Here is a 14731-nt window from a genome sequence, read left to right as displayed (position 1 = left end):
ATATGACATTTTTGTTCGTACTAGTGCACTTGTACTTGTTACATTGTAGACCGTGAAGCAATATAAACAGAGCTACTGTGACCACGACAAGGACAAAGCTCAACAGCTACATGAGCTAGGGGCTTCGCAAAAAACATGGGAAAAATATGCTTCATATTCAGCGCAGAGAAAAATTATTTCCGAGCTAAATATTCAAAAAACATATAACATAATTTTGCAATGAATTTGCGTAGTATACTGGAATACACATGTTCAGCGCATTATTCAATGTATTTTATGCTCACAATATTTCACTTATTCAACAAAGAAAGTGCATTTTATGTTTGCATAACGTTTCATGACTTTTTAAGACTTTTTCCATGACGATTTTCCTCAAAATAGGAAAAAACATAAAAAAATCGTTTGTGGGACCGCTAAATATATTTTTTTTAATTTCAAAGTTTGGGAAAGTCACTTTTTTTACATGTACTAACATCCCTCTTCGGCCCACGAAAAAAAAAAAAATCGATTTTTTTTAAGCACCCTAATAGATATACAGAATACAGGCTAGACTTTCCGTTGAATTATTACGTCAGAAACGATGCGGATATCACTCGCACCGATTCAAAATTATTAGTCAGAAAGTTTTCTGACAATCTTATGTCGTTTTTGCACTCGACGGGCACGAGCACTTTTATGGCAAGAGCGAGACTTCTGTCACGCTGATCGTGCTGAAATTTGTCAAGTCCGAATCGGATTAATTGATTCAAAATACTGACGTTGTTTCCCCGTTTATGTGCAGGCCTTCCGGCCGCGACCGCGATAGCTTTCCCAATCTGATGCTTTTGACCCGCGCGGCGTCTAGACATGGCACTATATACATGCACATAATGCTAAAGATTTCACTCTTTCAAGAAAAATACGAATAAAAAAAACGTAAAAGCGAAATGACTCTGTGAAAAATGAGTTGAAAGAATGGTCAATAGCCTTACGTGCCACGGACAGCAGTATTGCATCTAAGAACAATACATATAATTAACAATAATTTTAAAGACACAAAAGCTACGTAATAATAACCAATAACTTTAAAATTATTAATTAAAACAAACAATATATACAATACATACCTTAATTCGTCATCCTAACAACACATCAAATCAAAATTAGCCAGAAGCACCGGTCAAAATTCAATAAATATCTTAATCACTACACATAAGAAATAAATAATAACGAACAAATACTCTAAAACGCTTATTCGTAAGAACGTACAATAATTGAATTATCACCACAACAACACTGTAATTTTTAGTTCATAAGTAAAATAAATTTAAAATTATTGTAAATCGACAAATGACGATTACCAACCCGTCGCAAACTCTCACGAGTAAATCCAAATTAATCTAATTGGGCGAGACGTTCAATCTAAAGGAGGAAGGTGTTAGGTTAACTCTCCCACTATCACGAGCATATTTCTAAATCTCTATCATCATTCGCCGATAAATAGCTTATATTCAATAATATATTTAAACATAGTACGTACTCCAGAGTATCCAAGCTACCCTAAAGCAGTACATAGATTGTAAACCGGTACATCCTGTGACACACTCGACACTCTCACATACCTTTTTTTCTTCAACTTTCCATTTTTACAAGTACTTACAAACGCATATGCACCCTGGACACAGGAAATCATAAATACCTCTTATCTTCGAATTTATTGCCGAATTAACTTCAGCACGTTAGTTTTGTTAGCAGAGGAAAAAACGATCCGATTTTTTTTACCCATACTTTTCAATCATGTTATAGTACTTGAACTATTCATAAATTGGCATTGCAAATAACGCAACGAAAAATAATAGTAATATCCATTTCTTGGAACAAAGATCCAAGAGTAAATAAGTACGAAAAATAAATTATATTTCTTAAACCGTCTTTTGTTCAACAATACGTTGACCTCAATGTTGACATTTTTTTCACAAAAAATCGATTTTTTCAAGTAAATTTTATCACAATCATAGATATAATGACTATAATATGAATTACGAAAAAAATTATTATTGTGTCAAAATAATATTAAACTTTTTTTCTGCCGAAAATTAAAATTATCTATATTAATAATCATAATGATAAATATATAAAAAAACTTCAATATTATGAACCTACTATTGGACCAGTCAGAACGCATTATAACTAAATGAATTCCCATCGATCTATGTTACAACGATATTTATCGTTTTTCTTTCTTGTGCTCTTCGTGCATCGGTACAGGCGTCATACCGTGTCGCTGCAAATAATTTTCTTTCGCTATTCTGATCAATGCTTCCGCCATCAGTTTTCCGGTTTCATTAACCATGCTGTACAGGAATCCTGATTCATCGTTCTGTAAAAGGACGTGAGGGTGATCGAATTCCTAACAAAATGAAAAAGTATGAATTTGAATATAGTTTTTCAGCAGAAAGAAAGAGAGAGCGGTTACTGTACTCCAATTTTGTATTCTCAATTTATTTATTTTTTCTGAGAAAAGTTTTAAAAGATCATGGACGGCTCGATGTACTTGTGAATGATTATTTTTCAGGCCAATCCTTTTACATAGAGTTTTGAAAGCAAATTTATTGTGAAAACGTACACAGAAAGTGAATTAAAAGAAGATCGCATCGTTCGACAAGTTGGAGTACAATTTTTTTAAACGAAATTTTGAAAAAGGAAAGAAAGTTCTCACCACAACAGAACCGGCATCCATAACAAGTATCCGATCGCTATCCATCACCGTATTAAGTCGATGCGCTATCGTAAGAACCGTACGGTCTTCAAATTTCCGTCTTATCGTCTTCTGTATAAGCTCATCCGTACGAGGATCAACGTTAGCGGTTGCCTCGTCGAGTACTAATACAGGATTGTTGCGTACGATAGCACGAGCCAGACAGACCAATTGTCGTTGGCCAACACTCAAATTGCTACCGCCTTCATTGATGAGAGTTTCGAGGCCCATTTCTTTGAGTTCAACTTCTTCCAATGCTTCCCAGAGGCAATTATCTTCGTACGTTTCAAAGGGATCGAGATTAGATCGTAGCGTACCGGAAAAGAGGAAAGGTTCTTGTGGGATGATACTGATTTTTGAACGTAAGTCGTGAAGACCGATTTCACCAGTCTCGACACCGTCGATCTCGATTTTGCCTTCGATGTCTGCGAGACGAAACAGGGCTTGTATCAATGAGGATTTTCCGGCCCCAGTTCTACCGACGATACCAATTTTCTCGCGTGGTCTGATCATGAAATTGAGGTCCTTCAATACTGGTGGATCGAGCGGTGAGTAACGTAAATAAACACGTTTGAACTCAACTTTCCCTTCCTCAGGCCACGTCTCTCTAGGTTTCTTGTCCGGTGTACTGTCAAGAGGCGGTTCTTTCTGCACATCGTTGTACTCGAGTACTCGCTCGACTGATGTCATTTGATTTTCCAGTTCGGCACTTTGACGCATTCCCCATTGGAACATTCCCGTCAATCCTATGCTCTGAGTTATCGCGAGGCCAACATTTCCACCTGGTGTCAACGTAGGATCGTCGCCGTTATCGAGTACAAGGAAACTCAGGGTCACAAGAGCAATATATACTAGACAAAAAATGTCGAGCCAAAAGCCGAAAGCACGAGATGAAACGATGAATATGTACCAAGCAGACGAGTGGAGATCTTGATGATGATCGAATTCCTTAGTCAAAACTTCACCAGCGTCGAATGAACGGATCGTAGCTAGGCCTTGGAGCGTTGCGTTCAAATGAGCAAATACGGGCGATCGTGCTGTGATAAAATTTCGTAATTACCAAGAGAAAAATTTTTATCTCAGGAGTAGTGGTTCGTTTTTTTTTTCATTCGAACAATTTATATTTCAATATTTTCAATATAAAAAATGTATTCAATATAAAAATTTCATAAAAAATGAATTTCCATTTTCAAAAAGTCATTGCTAGCTATCATTGCAAAAAATACTTACTTATTCCTTCGAGACGCTTGACACTCCTGCTCGTGGCCATATAAACGACTCTCAAAAAGTAAAAAATCAGTCCGATCAAGACGGTTGGTATCATGAGCCAAGGGTTGGCAATAGAAACTACGACTATAATACCCAAAAGTGTCAAACCAATTTGCACGCAATCGATCATCGCTATAGGCAACAACTCGTCTATAGCACCCATGTCTTTGGAGAAACGATTGAGCACACGACCCGAAGTGTTTGTATTGAAGAAACGCATTGTTGCGCGACTGATACTGCGGAACATACGATCGTGAAGTCTTATCGATGCTTTCATGCATATCCCGAAAAAGGAGAACGATCGTATGAGGGTAAGTAATACCGTGAGTAGAGTCAGAGAACTGTAGATGTAAATGCAAGTATCTCTGTCTAAAGGCCTCACATATTTATCTGCTTCCAGCCCAGATTCAATAGATTTCTACAAACATATTTTTTCATTTCATTAGTTTAGATCCTGATTTCACGCAATCTGCAATTTCATAAAATAATTAAAAACACTCAAAGGACAGATATGGCCGATGATCAATCAACTCACATTCTCATGTTCGCGTTCTTCCCAATTGACCCACTTAGCGATAAAGTAATCACCACCACTGGCTGCCAGTTGGGTTCCAACAAACAGTAAAAAGACAAGCATCACGATGAACCAATTGCCACCAGCTCGCAAATACGCCGAATAGATGTGCCCGCCGATACTGCCCTTCGTTCGCATCTCGGCAACCTTGGGCCAGTAAAAATATACCATTTTACACATCTCTAATGATAATGCTGATGCTGATAAACATAGAAGAACTTTTGCAATTTTTCTTCGATTACTTCAACGGGCTGATTCTGTTGGCCAGCAGTTTCATTGGTCCTTGACGAGCTTTGCGAACTAATACTTGTTTGACGAGAAACACTCCGACTCGGTGGCGTCGACGAGTTCTCATCTTGATTCGATTGGACCTCGAGTAACCGACCAAAATCGACATCCATTTCCGCTAACTGCTCATAAGTTCTGCGAAAAAGTCCTGTTCCAAATCATCAAGTCTTTCGGGAGTTCGAAAACGAAGCTGTTACCAAATTTTGAAATACGCCTTAATCATCTCTAAGTTACTACAATCTTTTTATGTATGATGATTGATCATTAGATTGTTTAGTACTTGCATGAAATAATTAAATACAAAGTATGATAACTTTTATGAAGAACGTAGCGTCTTGATGCTAAGCACTGATAAGCATGATTGTTAAATAGCAAAGGTAACGTGCAGTGTGTATACTGAACATTAGATAATTTTCGCTCACGTTTGAATTTTAATTTCAATTCGAATTATTGTCATTACCCTTGAGTCTGTATAGCACCATCTTTCAGAACGACGATCCAATCGACGTTTCGGATAAATTGCAACTGATGGGTTACAAGAATTCTGGTTCTCCCTTTCAAATATTTCTCTATACATTCTTCGAACATATGCTTGCCAACGTGGGCATCAACAGCACTCAAAGGGTCGTCAAATAAATATATTGGAGCATCAGCGTATACTGCTCTCGCTAAGTTTATTCTGTAAACACGGGATCGTTTAACTTATGACGAAAAAAAAGAAACCCAATTAACAGCAGTGCTGCTACGTATCGATATATGTTCAATATACCTTGCCCGTTGACCACCAGACAAACTAATCCCTCGTTCTCCCACTATTGTTCTATCACCGTATGGTAAAAGATTAAAATCTCGTTTAAGCTGACAAACACGTACGACTTGATCGTAACGACGCTGTTCCATTTTTCGTCCAAACAGTATATTTTGCCGCACTGAACCAGCAAAAAGCCAAGCCTCTTGACTCGCGTACGCGATATGGCCGTTCACCTGAATTAAAAATTAAGAAATTCATTAGAAATGAAAGCTGGTTGTAACTACTGATAAAAATTTGGAATTCAATTTTTCCATATCAAAATGTAAAAATTTCGCGGTGGAAAACTACAATGAGGAAAATACTTCAATGTATTAATTGAACACGCTCTTTATAATGTATCATAGTATACATGATTATGACGATTTTGAGATCTTCGTGTCTTTTTCATTTGAACGCTCCCATGGGAGTTAAAAAAAAACTAATATTGAAGCGCATTTAACCATATTTAGACAGTCCGAAAAATTATAAATATAAACGAATGAGGGTGAGAGTCTAATCGAAATGTCTTATATTCCAGTAACTAAAGTATTGTGTTGAAAAATTCTTTAATATTCAACGAACCTCTATACTGCCTGAATGTACAGGCAATTCTTTTAAAATTACATTCAGCAAGCTGGATTTTCCAGATCCAACTTGTCCCACAACAGCAACCAACTGGCCTGGATTAACTTTCAAATTGATTGCTCGCAAGGTATCCTCACGATCGGAGCTTAACCACTTGGCGTAACAACCATCAAGAATGATAGAACCACCGCCACCAGTGCCTTTGTGACGACTTCCCGAGGGCTCATCCTTGTCTTCCGTTTCTTGTTTTTTCTCATTCACAACAGGGATAAGAGACCCCAAGCTTTCCTTTCCATTCTTATTGATATTATCAATTTCTTCATACATCATAAAACTTTGTAACCGCTTGATTGACACGAATAATTCGGCCACTTGTGTTGCTCCTTAAACGAAATCGTTAATACATAATGTTTTGATTTTTTGATAAATTTTATCAATGTTTTGATAAAACTGATATCTTATAATTAAAACTTCTTCATTTTCAGAAATCATTAAGTTTTTTCTCAACGTCTTACTTTTTGTTTCTATTCTGGATAAACCGATGAGAAAAAAATCTGTTACATGAAGTTAATTCATAAGAAACGCCTGAATTTAAGATCTGCTACCACTCTACTGCGATTCTAATTCATTCACTCTGCTGCTGCATGAGGTGCGCGTTTTAAACATAGAGATTGAATCAAATTATGATCCTAGATATATTGTTTGTGCTTGAGTATCACAATGAGAACTAGTCCTCGAAATATCCATGGCGAATGAATTTCGTCTTACGGATTTCATTAAGTCTCGTATTAGTAAATGATAAATAATATTATTTCATAAAAAAAAATAACAGTACATAAAACGTCAGTGTTTTAGTCGCCTAATAATCAAGAAGAGATTCAAAAATTGCAGTATAACATACACACAAAATAGAACACAAAAATTATAATATTGTATTCGTATCTTGCTCCTGTATATTTACCTTGCGGAAAAAATATAGTCATCGTCTGTCTTAAATTATTGTAATAAGCCGTCAATATAAAAACTTTTTCGGCGGTTATGTTTTTATCTCGTAAAACATAAACGAGTATGGTGATGAAAAGGGATAACCTCGTAGTGTAAATCATGAAGGACATGATCACTCCACGGATGTACGATGTCGATTTTATAACGCTTATCTCGCGCCTGTGAAAATAAGCAAAAATACATGAAAATCTCATTAAAGCAGAATGAAAAGCATTGAATATTGAGAAAAAATAACAATTTTGAAAGTACCTTCGAGCTCTGTCAATTAAATTACTAAAGGGGTATTCCCACGTATACATTTTAATGGCTTGTATGCCTGTTATTATCTCATTGGTAAGTCGCACTCTCTCGTCAGTTCTTATGGCAGTTCTTAATCTCAGGACGGAAGATCGTTGACCAAGAAATCCTGTGAAACAAAGCAAGGCAAATGAATCGTGAAATTGCTAATTACTCGCATTTCAATTAACACTTTGATGCTTATGAAATATTTCGATTTTATTTCAGTTCGAATTTTCAAGAAATTACATACATTCGGATACCCTCTTTATGAGTAAAAAAAATCATATAAAAAAAAAGTAAGAGCAAAAAAAGTTAATCATGAGACAATTATCAATTAATTACTTCCCTGCAAGTATTTGTCAGATGAGATGAGAACGAAATGAAAAAATGAAGAAAATAGTTGATCGTGGTGTAATAGCGAACTTACCTTGAAGTGGTATGAACATTAGGAGTGACGCAACGCCAATTACGGCGGCGAGTCCAACTTCTTGGTACATAAAGTATGTCAAAACAATTGTCTCGAGTGGCCCAATCCAAAGGTAATGAAAGAAGATAAGTGAAACATCGAAGCGGTTGACATCGTTCGACAAAAGATTCACTGCTTGTCCAATCGTTGTCTCGCCCAACGCCGTTTTCGAAAGCTTCAATGCTTTTCGATATATCAACGAGCAGCAAGCAACCCGCATTTTCATTCCCATATGCAGTATTGCCATCATATACGGATGCATGACGAAAATATTTACCGCCGAACACAATACAACGCCGCCCGCAAACAGATAAGCGTCCAACGATGATGGATTCTCTCCGGAATAATATTGTAATAAACGTCCCAAAAATAATGGCTGCAAAACCCTGCAATTTGTAACGAGGTAAATACATTATTGGTAGTTGTTGCTAGGGCATGAGAGAGAAAAAAGTATTTTTAACATGTTAATATTTTAGTGAATGCTCGAGCACTTTTGAGTTTATTTTACATCGATAACGAATCTAGAAAGTTCAGGTCCTCTACGAACGATGAAAAAATAGCATAAATGCTCTGAATAAAGTTAAATCGAGTTTATTAATTCTTTTCATTTAATGGTTCTGAGTGACGAAAATATCCTGGCAAAAATATTTTCATAAAAAACCATAACCATATCATTGTGTATCCCTTCAATAAATCTGTTCCTACCAAAAACTTTATTGCAAAACCTATATTTTCTCTATCATTCGCAATGAGAAAGTTCAGAAAGTATACAGAATAATCGAAAATTTAATATAAATTTGACAAAAAGTCGCGAAATGAATAAAACTTTCAAAAGTATTAACACTCCAATATATTATAATCCATTATCGATTTTCCAATTTCATTTTCATACAGCGAAACAAAAATTCGAATAAAAAAAATCTCGATGCAAAAAAATTGAGTTGAAAAAAATTGGATCGAGTACTTGATGAGCATTTCCTTTATTGTGGCAGTCAAAAGTTCTTTTTGTTTTAAAAAAAATCTCAGTTAGGACTAAATCTTGTTAATTTTTGCGGATCAAATAGAATTTTGAGTGTCAAGGTTATGGCTTTCTTTGTTTTTAAAAGTAGAGTAATTATCGGGGAATGGTTTACCTGAGAAGAATTTCCATAATGGCCAGTGCAATGCCGTAGAGTATGATTTTGAGACCGAAAACTTTAATTAACACTCTCATTAAGCTGGGTTGTCGTTTTTTGGAATTTACACTAGCTTTTCCTCCTTCCGTATATTCGCTGGTAACATTTTGGTTTGATCGACTGGTTTCAGTTTTTTCTATTTTCTGTAGTTCAGTTTCCCAAGCGGTGCTTATTTTTTCACCGAGAATGCTGCTCTTATGTTCCTTCAGAGGTCGCGTGAGATCTTCGATTTCGAGATCTCTTCGATAGCCAACCCAAAAGGTCTTGAGAATCCATCTGCATAAATAGTCCACAAGAAAGGCAAAAATAAACGAAATACTTAAACAAATGTGAACAAAAGAAAACAGAAAATTTACTTGAGATTTTACTCACGAATATGTTAGAGCACTAAGAGGATTTGCACTTTCTCTCGGATTTTTCTTTTTCTCGATCTGTGCTGTACCATCCATTATAAATTGGTTTCGTTTCTCTCTTTCGAGCCAATTGAACTCACACCGCAATAACTCTTCGCACCGTTAAACTTCTTTTATCTTTTTGTAAGTGTCTAATCAAATGTGTGTCCCATTTGGTTACTTTTTACGATAACTGCTTTTACGTAAGTATACATATCGATCCCTAATTGAAATTGAATTTTAAACAGCATTATTTATATTTCCTATTTGATTTTTGAATTACTCGCTAATTTGTAAACATTTTTTCAACAAGGAATTCGGCGGTGGAAGATTTTACGTGCTTGTTACATACTTTGTGTGTGATTTTTTGTCTTTTACAATTTCTGCATCATGTTCTCTTTCTCTTTCTCTTCTTTCATCAAATCTTGATTTTATTTACTGACCAGCACGAGCGATTTCTACAACTGCAATGGTCGTTGAGTTTATAACTCACAATTAGTATGAATTTATAATTGTTTGCTCACTATATGAATATATATATATTCCATATGAAAACAGGAAAAAACACGGGTGTTCACAGAACTGTCGGGCTTAGCATATGAGCTGACCTACTTCACGAGAACGATAATTGATCACGTATATGGAATAGTCCCCGAGAACTTTGTTTAGCTACTTATGCTGCCGGTTAAAAACCATCGTGTTTCCTCATACCCGGGCTTATAGCTTCCGTATCTGACTGATAATCCGTCGGAGACAGAGATAAACGCCACACGTCATACTACGGCTCAAAAGTTTGGATATGTATATTTCTTGCTGTATTAAAAGTTATATCGCTCTGTCGAATGCAGACAATTTTGATTAGAAACGTTTCGGAGGGATTTTATTCACCATTTTTCACGTTATCGCAATATCGAAAACAACAAAATTTGTTATCTGGCAGGCATTTTTCAATTTTTGGTCATTTTCATTCCGGTCAACCGTGAGAGGGTCCCTTTTCGTTTTTTGGAAAGTTTCATGCTTTTTTTTGACCGAGTCGTTTAATTTTTTGTTGAAAAAACAAATTTAAAAAAATTCATCGTGATATAAATATTGCAAAGTATAGGAAGAGATATTAGAGATGTCGCGAGTACATTGAGTTCATAAACTAGGGCACAAGCGGTAACGAGCTAACCAAAAATACATTTCTGATCATATAAAATTGATACCAACGATATATTCCCGGGTTTTTGATACCACGTTTCTAAATATTTTTCATGCAGATAATCATATCTTTTCATCAACCACAATCATTTTTATTAAATTTTACAGATAGTAACGATTGTCTCTTTTATAATACCCACGCACATATTCACTCGACAGTGAACCTCATTGTACAGTTGCAAAATCTTTTTTGACATTAAATATTTCACGCCACATAGCTTCGATAAACTAGCCAATTAATTGAACTTCACACAGTTATTTATTTTAAATCCCATGAGGTGTATACAATAGAATTTCATTCATTTAAATAATTCGTAATTGTTTCTAAAATAGATACCTTACTGATGCGATCTCGATCAACTAAAATGCCTAATACCGGAGATAAAGATAAAAAGTATAGAGTTGAGCGATGACTAGGTTTTTTACAATGAAACTTGTTCTTCCCCGTTGAGAACGCTGAGATAACAATCTAAATTCTTCAATACTCTCGAAAATACCACTCGATTAAAGTTAGGTGGGAAAAACTTGGACAAGCCTATTTGCTGACTACAGTTCCCATGTATATTCACAAATATCCATCTATTTCAAGACCATTGCCTTATGAGAAGCCCGGATGAAATTAAATCCTATTGAAAAGGAAAACAAGTGGATCCTAGAACAACTATAAAAATCAATTGTCCTAGGAATCTGGAAAACATTGCGTCATCATGAACTCACAATGTATATCAGGGTAGCATTGACTTTTTATCTAAAAACACGTTGTTGGGTGGCCAGAACTTATAATCGTAATAGACGTAGATCGATTTCCAGAAATATTCATAACCGTTATAACAAGAATCGATAAACCTTCTAGAATCAGACCTTTGAATCTTATCTCTAATAAATAATGAAAAAAATTGAAGAACAATGATATAAACTCGTAAAAAAACATAGGAGAATGATTTAACATAATTTACATCGTCAAAACATTCAATACTTACTTTCCTTGATGACATGAAAAATGGAAAAAACGAACCTCAAAAAGAAAAAAATATAGTTTTCCATCGGTCTTTTGGACAAAGTGTAAAAAACGGTAGCTATCTTAAGATCCTCTGATATTTAGCAACGTAAAAACGGCACATGATCTGAAATATGGGGAAAGGAAATATGTCCGGTTGTAATCCTAAGCTAAGATTGTAAGCTTTACGGATCTCAAATATGAACTTTACATAAAATGAAATGGGAGACCAATAGAAAATACGACATATTTTCATCGGAAGTGATGAATTTTGTTCATCAGCCTTCTTGTAATCTGGCTCAGTTTTTCATTAACAATTTTTTATTTAAAAAATGTGTCAAGCCAAATGTAGATTTTGATTTCAACTTCAGTATCATTTTCTGATATCTCCGTCTTTATTACATGATTAAACGAATTTACCTGTAAATGAAGTTCGATCATGATTGTATGAAGCGCCTCTTCCGGATAGATCAACTCGTAGTACCCCTACTTTACACCGTCTTGCCACAATTTTTAAAGTTTGTAATTGCCATAGTAACGTCTCTACGTTGTATGTATCGCCATTCTTTAAAGTACTGCCGTAAATTAATTGGGGTAAAGTTATATATAAGGGAGGGTTGGGATTGATCTATTCGGAGGAGGCGCTTCATACAATCATGATCAAACTTCACTTACAGGCAAGTTCGTTTAATCATGAAATTATATTTCGCGCCTCTTCCTCTAGATAAACTCGTAGATGTTCAAAGATTTTACGGCAGATAGAGTTACAGAAACCTTTATTGATATAACATTAATAATATAATGAGTAAATTATCTTTTTTTTTCACATTTACGAATTTAGAATCGCTTTTGCGAACAAATCTTTTTCACGAATGATAGAGAGATTATAAAACCTTGCAAATGTGCCAGCAGATTTTTCAGTCCATCCAGCAGCTTTACGAATACTTTCGATATCTATATTCATTCTACATGCTGCTGAAAATATTAACATCAATTTCACTCAGATACAAAGTATCTTTTATTCAACGACTCAACGTTTGACTAGAAACTTTATTGTGAGGCTTTTTGAAAGAAATAAATAACGAAAAATGATCTTTGCGGAGATTTTCTGTTCTATGTATATAATATTTTAAAGTTTCAGCTACGCATATAGCCGGGTTCTCAGTGAAAAATTGGTAAAATTAAATTTGGTTGAAAACGTCCTCGTCCTGATGTTTTTATTTTTTGAGGGATTTTGATCTCTATTCGATTATTGATTTCAGAAATGTCTCTTATATCAATAAGAGATAATGTTTGTACCCTTTGCCCGGTTACTAAAGCTAATAACATGACCGATTTTATCGTTAAATTTTTCAGGCTTTCTGTATTATCATTTGACCGTTTGACAATATATTCGAGAACTATTTTTGGATCCCAAGTAACGTCATATCTTGGTTTTGCAGGTCTTCGTTTGGAAATGCCCCTAAAAAACATTTTAATTTTTAGATTATTTCCAATTTCTTGATCGTGTAAGAAAGAAATAGCAGAATGAGCACAATTCAAAGTTCCGTAAGACGCTCCATTCGTAAACTCCTTTGACAGAAACTCCAAAATGACAGTAACAGATTCCGAGTATGGATCGGCTTGTTTTAAGTTACAAAATGACCACCACTTTTTCAGAGCTTCATCATATTGTTTAATTGGTGATTCACTCAGAGATGATATCATGATATCTATTGAATCTTCTTCAAAGCAAACGATCTCCGGAAAGCGTTACGGCAACCAGTGTAATTTGATTCCACAATGGGTGAATTTCTCTATTTAAGGAACGGAGAAGATTCATATTTGGTTTAAAGATGATCAATTCTGATATTTGTAATGAAATGAAAAGAGGAAACCAAGGCTGTGTTGTCCAATACGGAACAACTACAATTCCTGTGGATCCTTCCGTACAATTTTTTTGTAATACTTTTAATATAATGGTAAACGGAGGGAAAGCGTAAAAGAAGAATGGTTTCCAATTAATCGTAAACGCGTCAACCGCCCATGATCCGGGATCTTTACACCAGGATATATATTTTTTGCATTTAGAATTAATTCTAGTGGCAAAAAGATCAATTTCAGGTTCTCCTAATTCCTTGCATACTATCTTGAACGCTTCATTCGATATTTCGAATTCTGTTTCGGGTTCTAATCGTCTAGATTCAAAATCAGCGTGGTTATTTTCTTCTGATGATATATACGAAGCAAAAATCCAGATCTTCCTTATTTCACACCACTCCCAAATTTGTTTCGCCAAATTGCTTAATTTTGGATACCACCCATGCGATTGATATACGCAATGGCAGTTGTGTTATCAATTCTTAGAAGAATATCACAATTTTTGAGATGTGATGCAAAACATTTCAATCCAAAAAATGCTGATTGAAGTTACAACGTATTTATGTGGGAGTTTCTTTCCATTTCACTCCAAAAACCATGTGTACGTTCAGTTTTACAACACGTTCCCCACCCTGATTTTGATGTATCAGAAAAAATTTCTAGAACAAAATTTTTTATTCCGATACGTTTATAACTCGTCAAGATATTCTTTTTCCACCACTGGAAATCTGATAGAAGTTTGTTTGACAAAACCATGTAAGCTTCAAAATTCTCATTATTAGCCTTTAGTACTAAATATTTTTCTCTCTCGAAAGCTTTTATATGAACCCAGCCATATTCAAAAGCCAGACAACAAGATCCGACAATGCCAATAAATTTAGCAAATTCTCTAATTGTACATTTCCTTTTTGATTCGAATGTTTCTACTTGTTTTAATGTTTTAATTTTCTTATCTTCTGGTAATTCAACGACTATACGCTTTGAATCAAATTGAAACCCAAGAAATTTACATTTCTTACTTGGTTTTAAATTACTTTTTTCTGTATTGATAATGAATCCAGGTTTCTTTAAGAGTTCACATGTTTTTTCCCCATTTTCTTTGCATTTACTATAC

At 35.0% G+C, this 14731-nt stretch overlaps 1 protein-coding gene across 1 annotated transcript; it reads right to left on the bottom strand.

Annotated features, from left to right (window-relative positions):
- Positions 1-2030: 2030 nt before the first annotated feature.
- Positions 2031-10162, bottom strand: LOC122417350 (probable multidrug resistance-associated protein lethal(2)03659). Its single transcript, XM_043430793.1, has 14 exons — positions 9913-10162; positions 9541-9783; positions 9127-9444; positions 7955-8379; positions 7498-7654; positions 7205-7407; positions 6241-6626; positions 5638-5852; positions 5329-5547; positions 4823-5003; positions 4542-4727; positions 3968-4424; positions 2699-3774; positions 2031-2389 (listed from the first exon to the last, which is right to left on the bottom strand). Exons 2-14 carry the CDS (start codon positions 9615-9617, stop codon positions 2207-2209), a joined length of 4083 nt encoding a protein of 1360 aa, XP_043286728.1. The 5' UTR covers positions 9618-9783; positions 9913-10162; the 3' UTR covers positions 2031-2206.
- Between the last annotated feature and the right edge of the window lie 4569 nt (positions 10163-14731).

Source organism: Venturia canescens, chromosome 10 (assembly GCF_019457755.1).
Source record: "Venturia canescens isolate UGA chromosome 10, ASM1945775v1, whole genome shotgun sequence".
NCBI classification, from domain to species: Eukaryota; Metazoa; Arthropoda; class Insecta; order Hymenoptera; family Ichneumonidae; genus Venturia; species Venturia canescens.
This window is presented reverse-complemented; position numbering and strand designations above follow the sequence as displayed.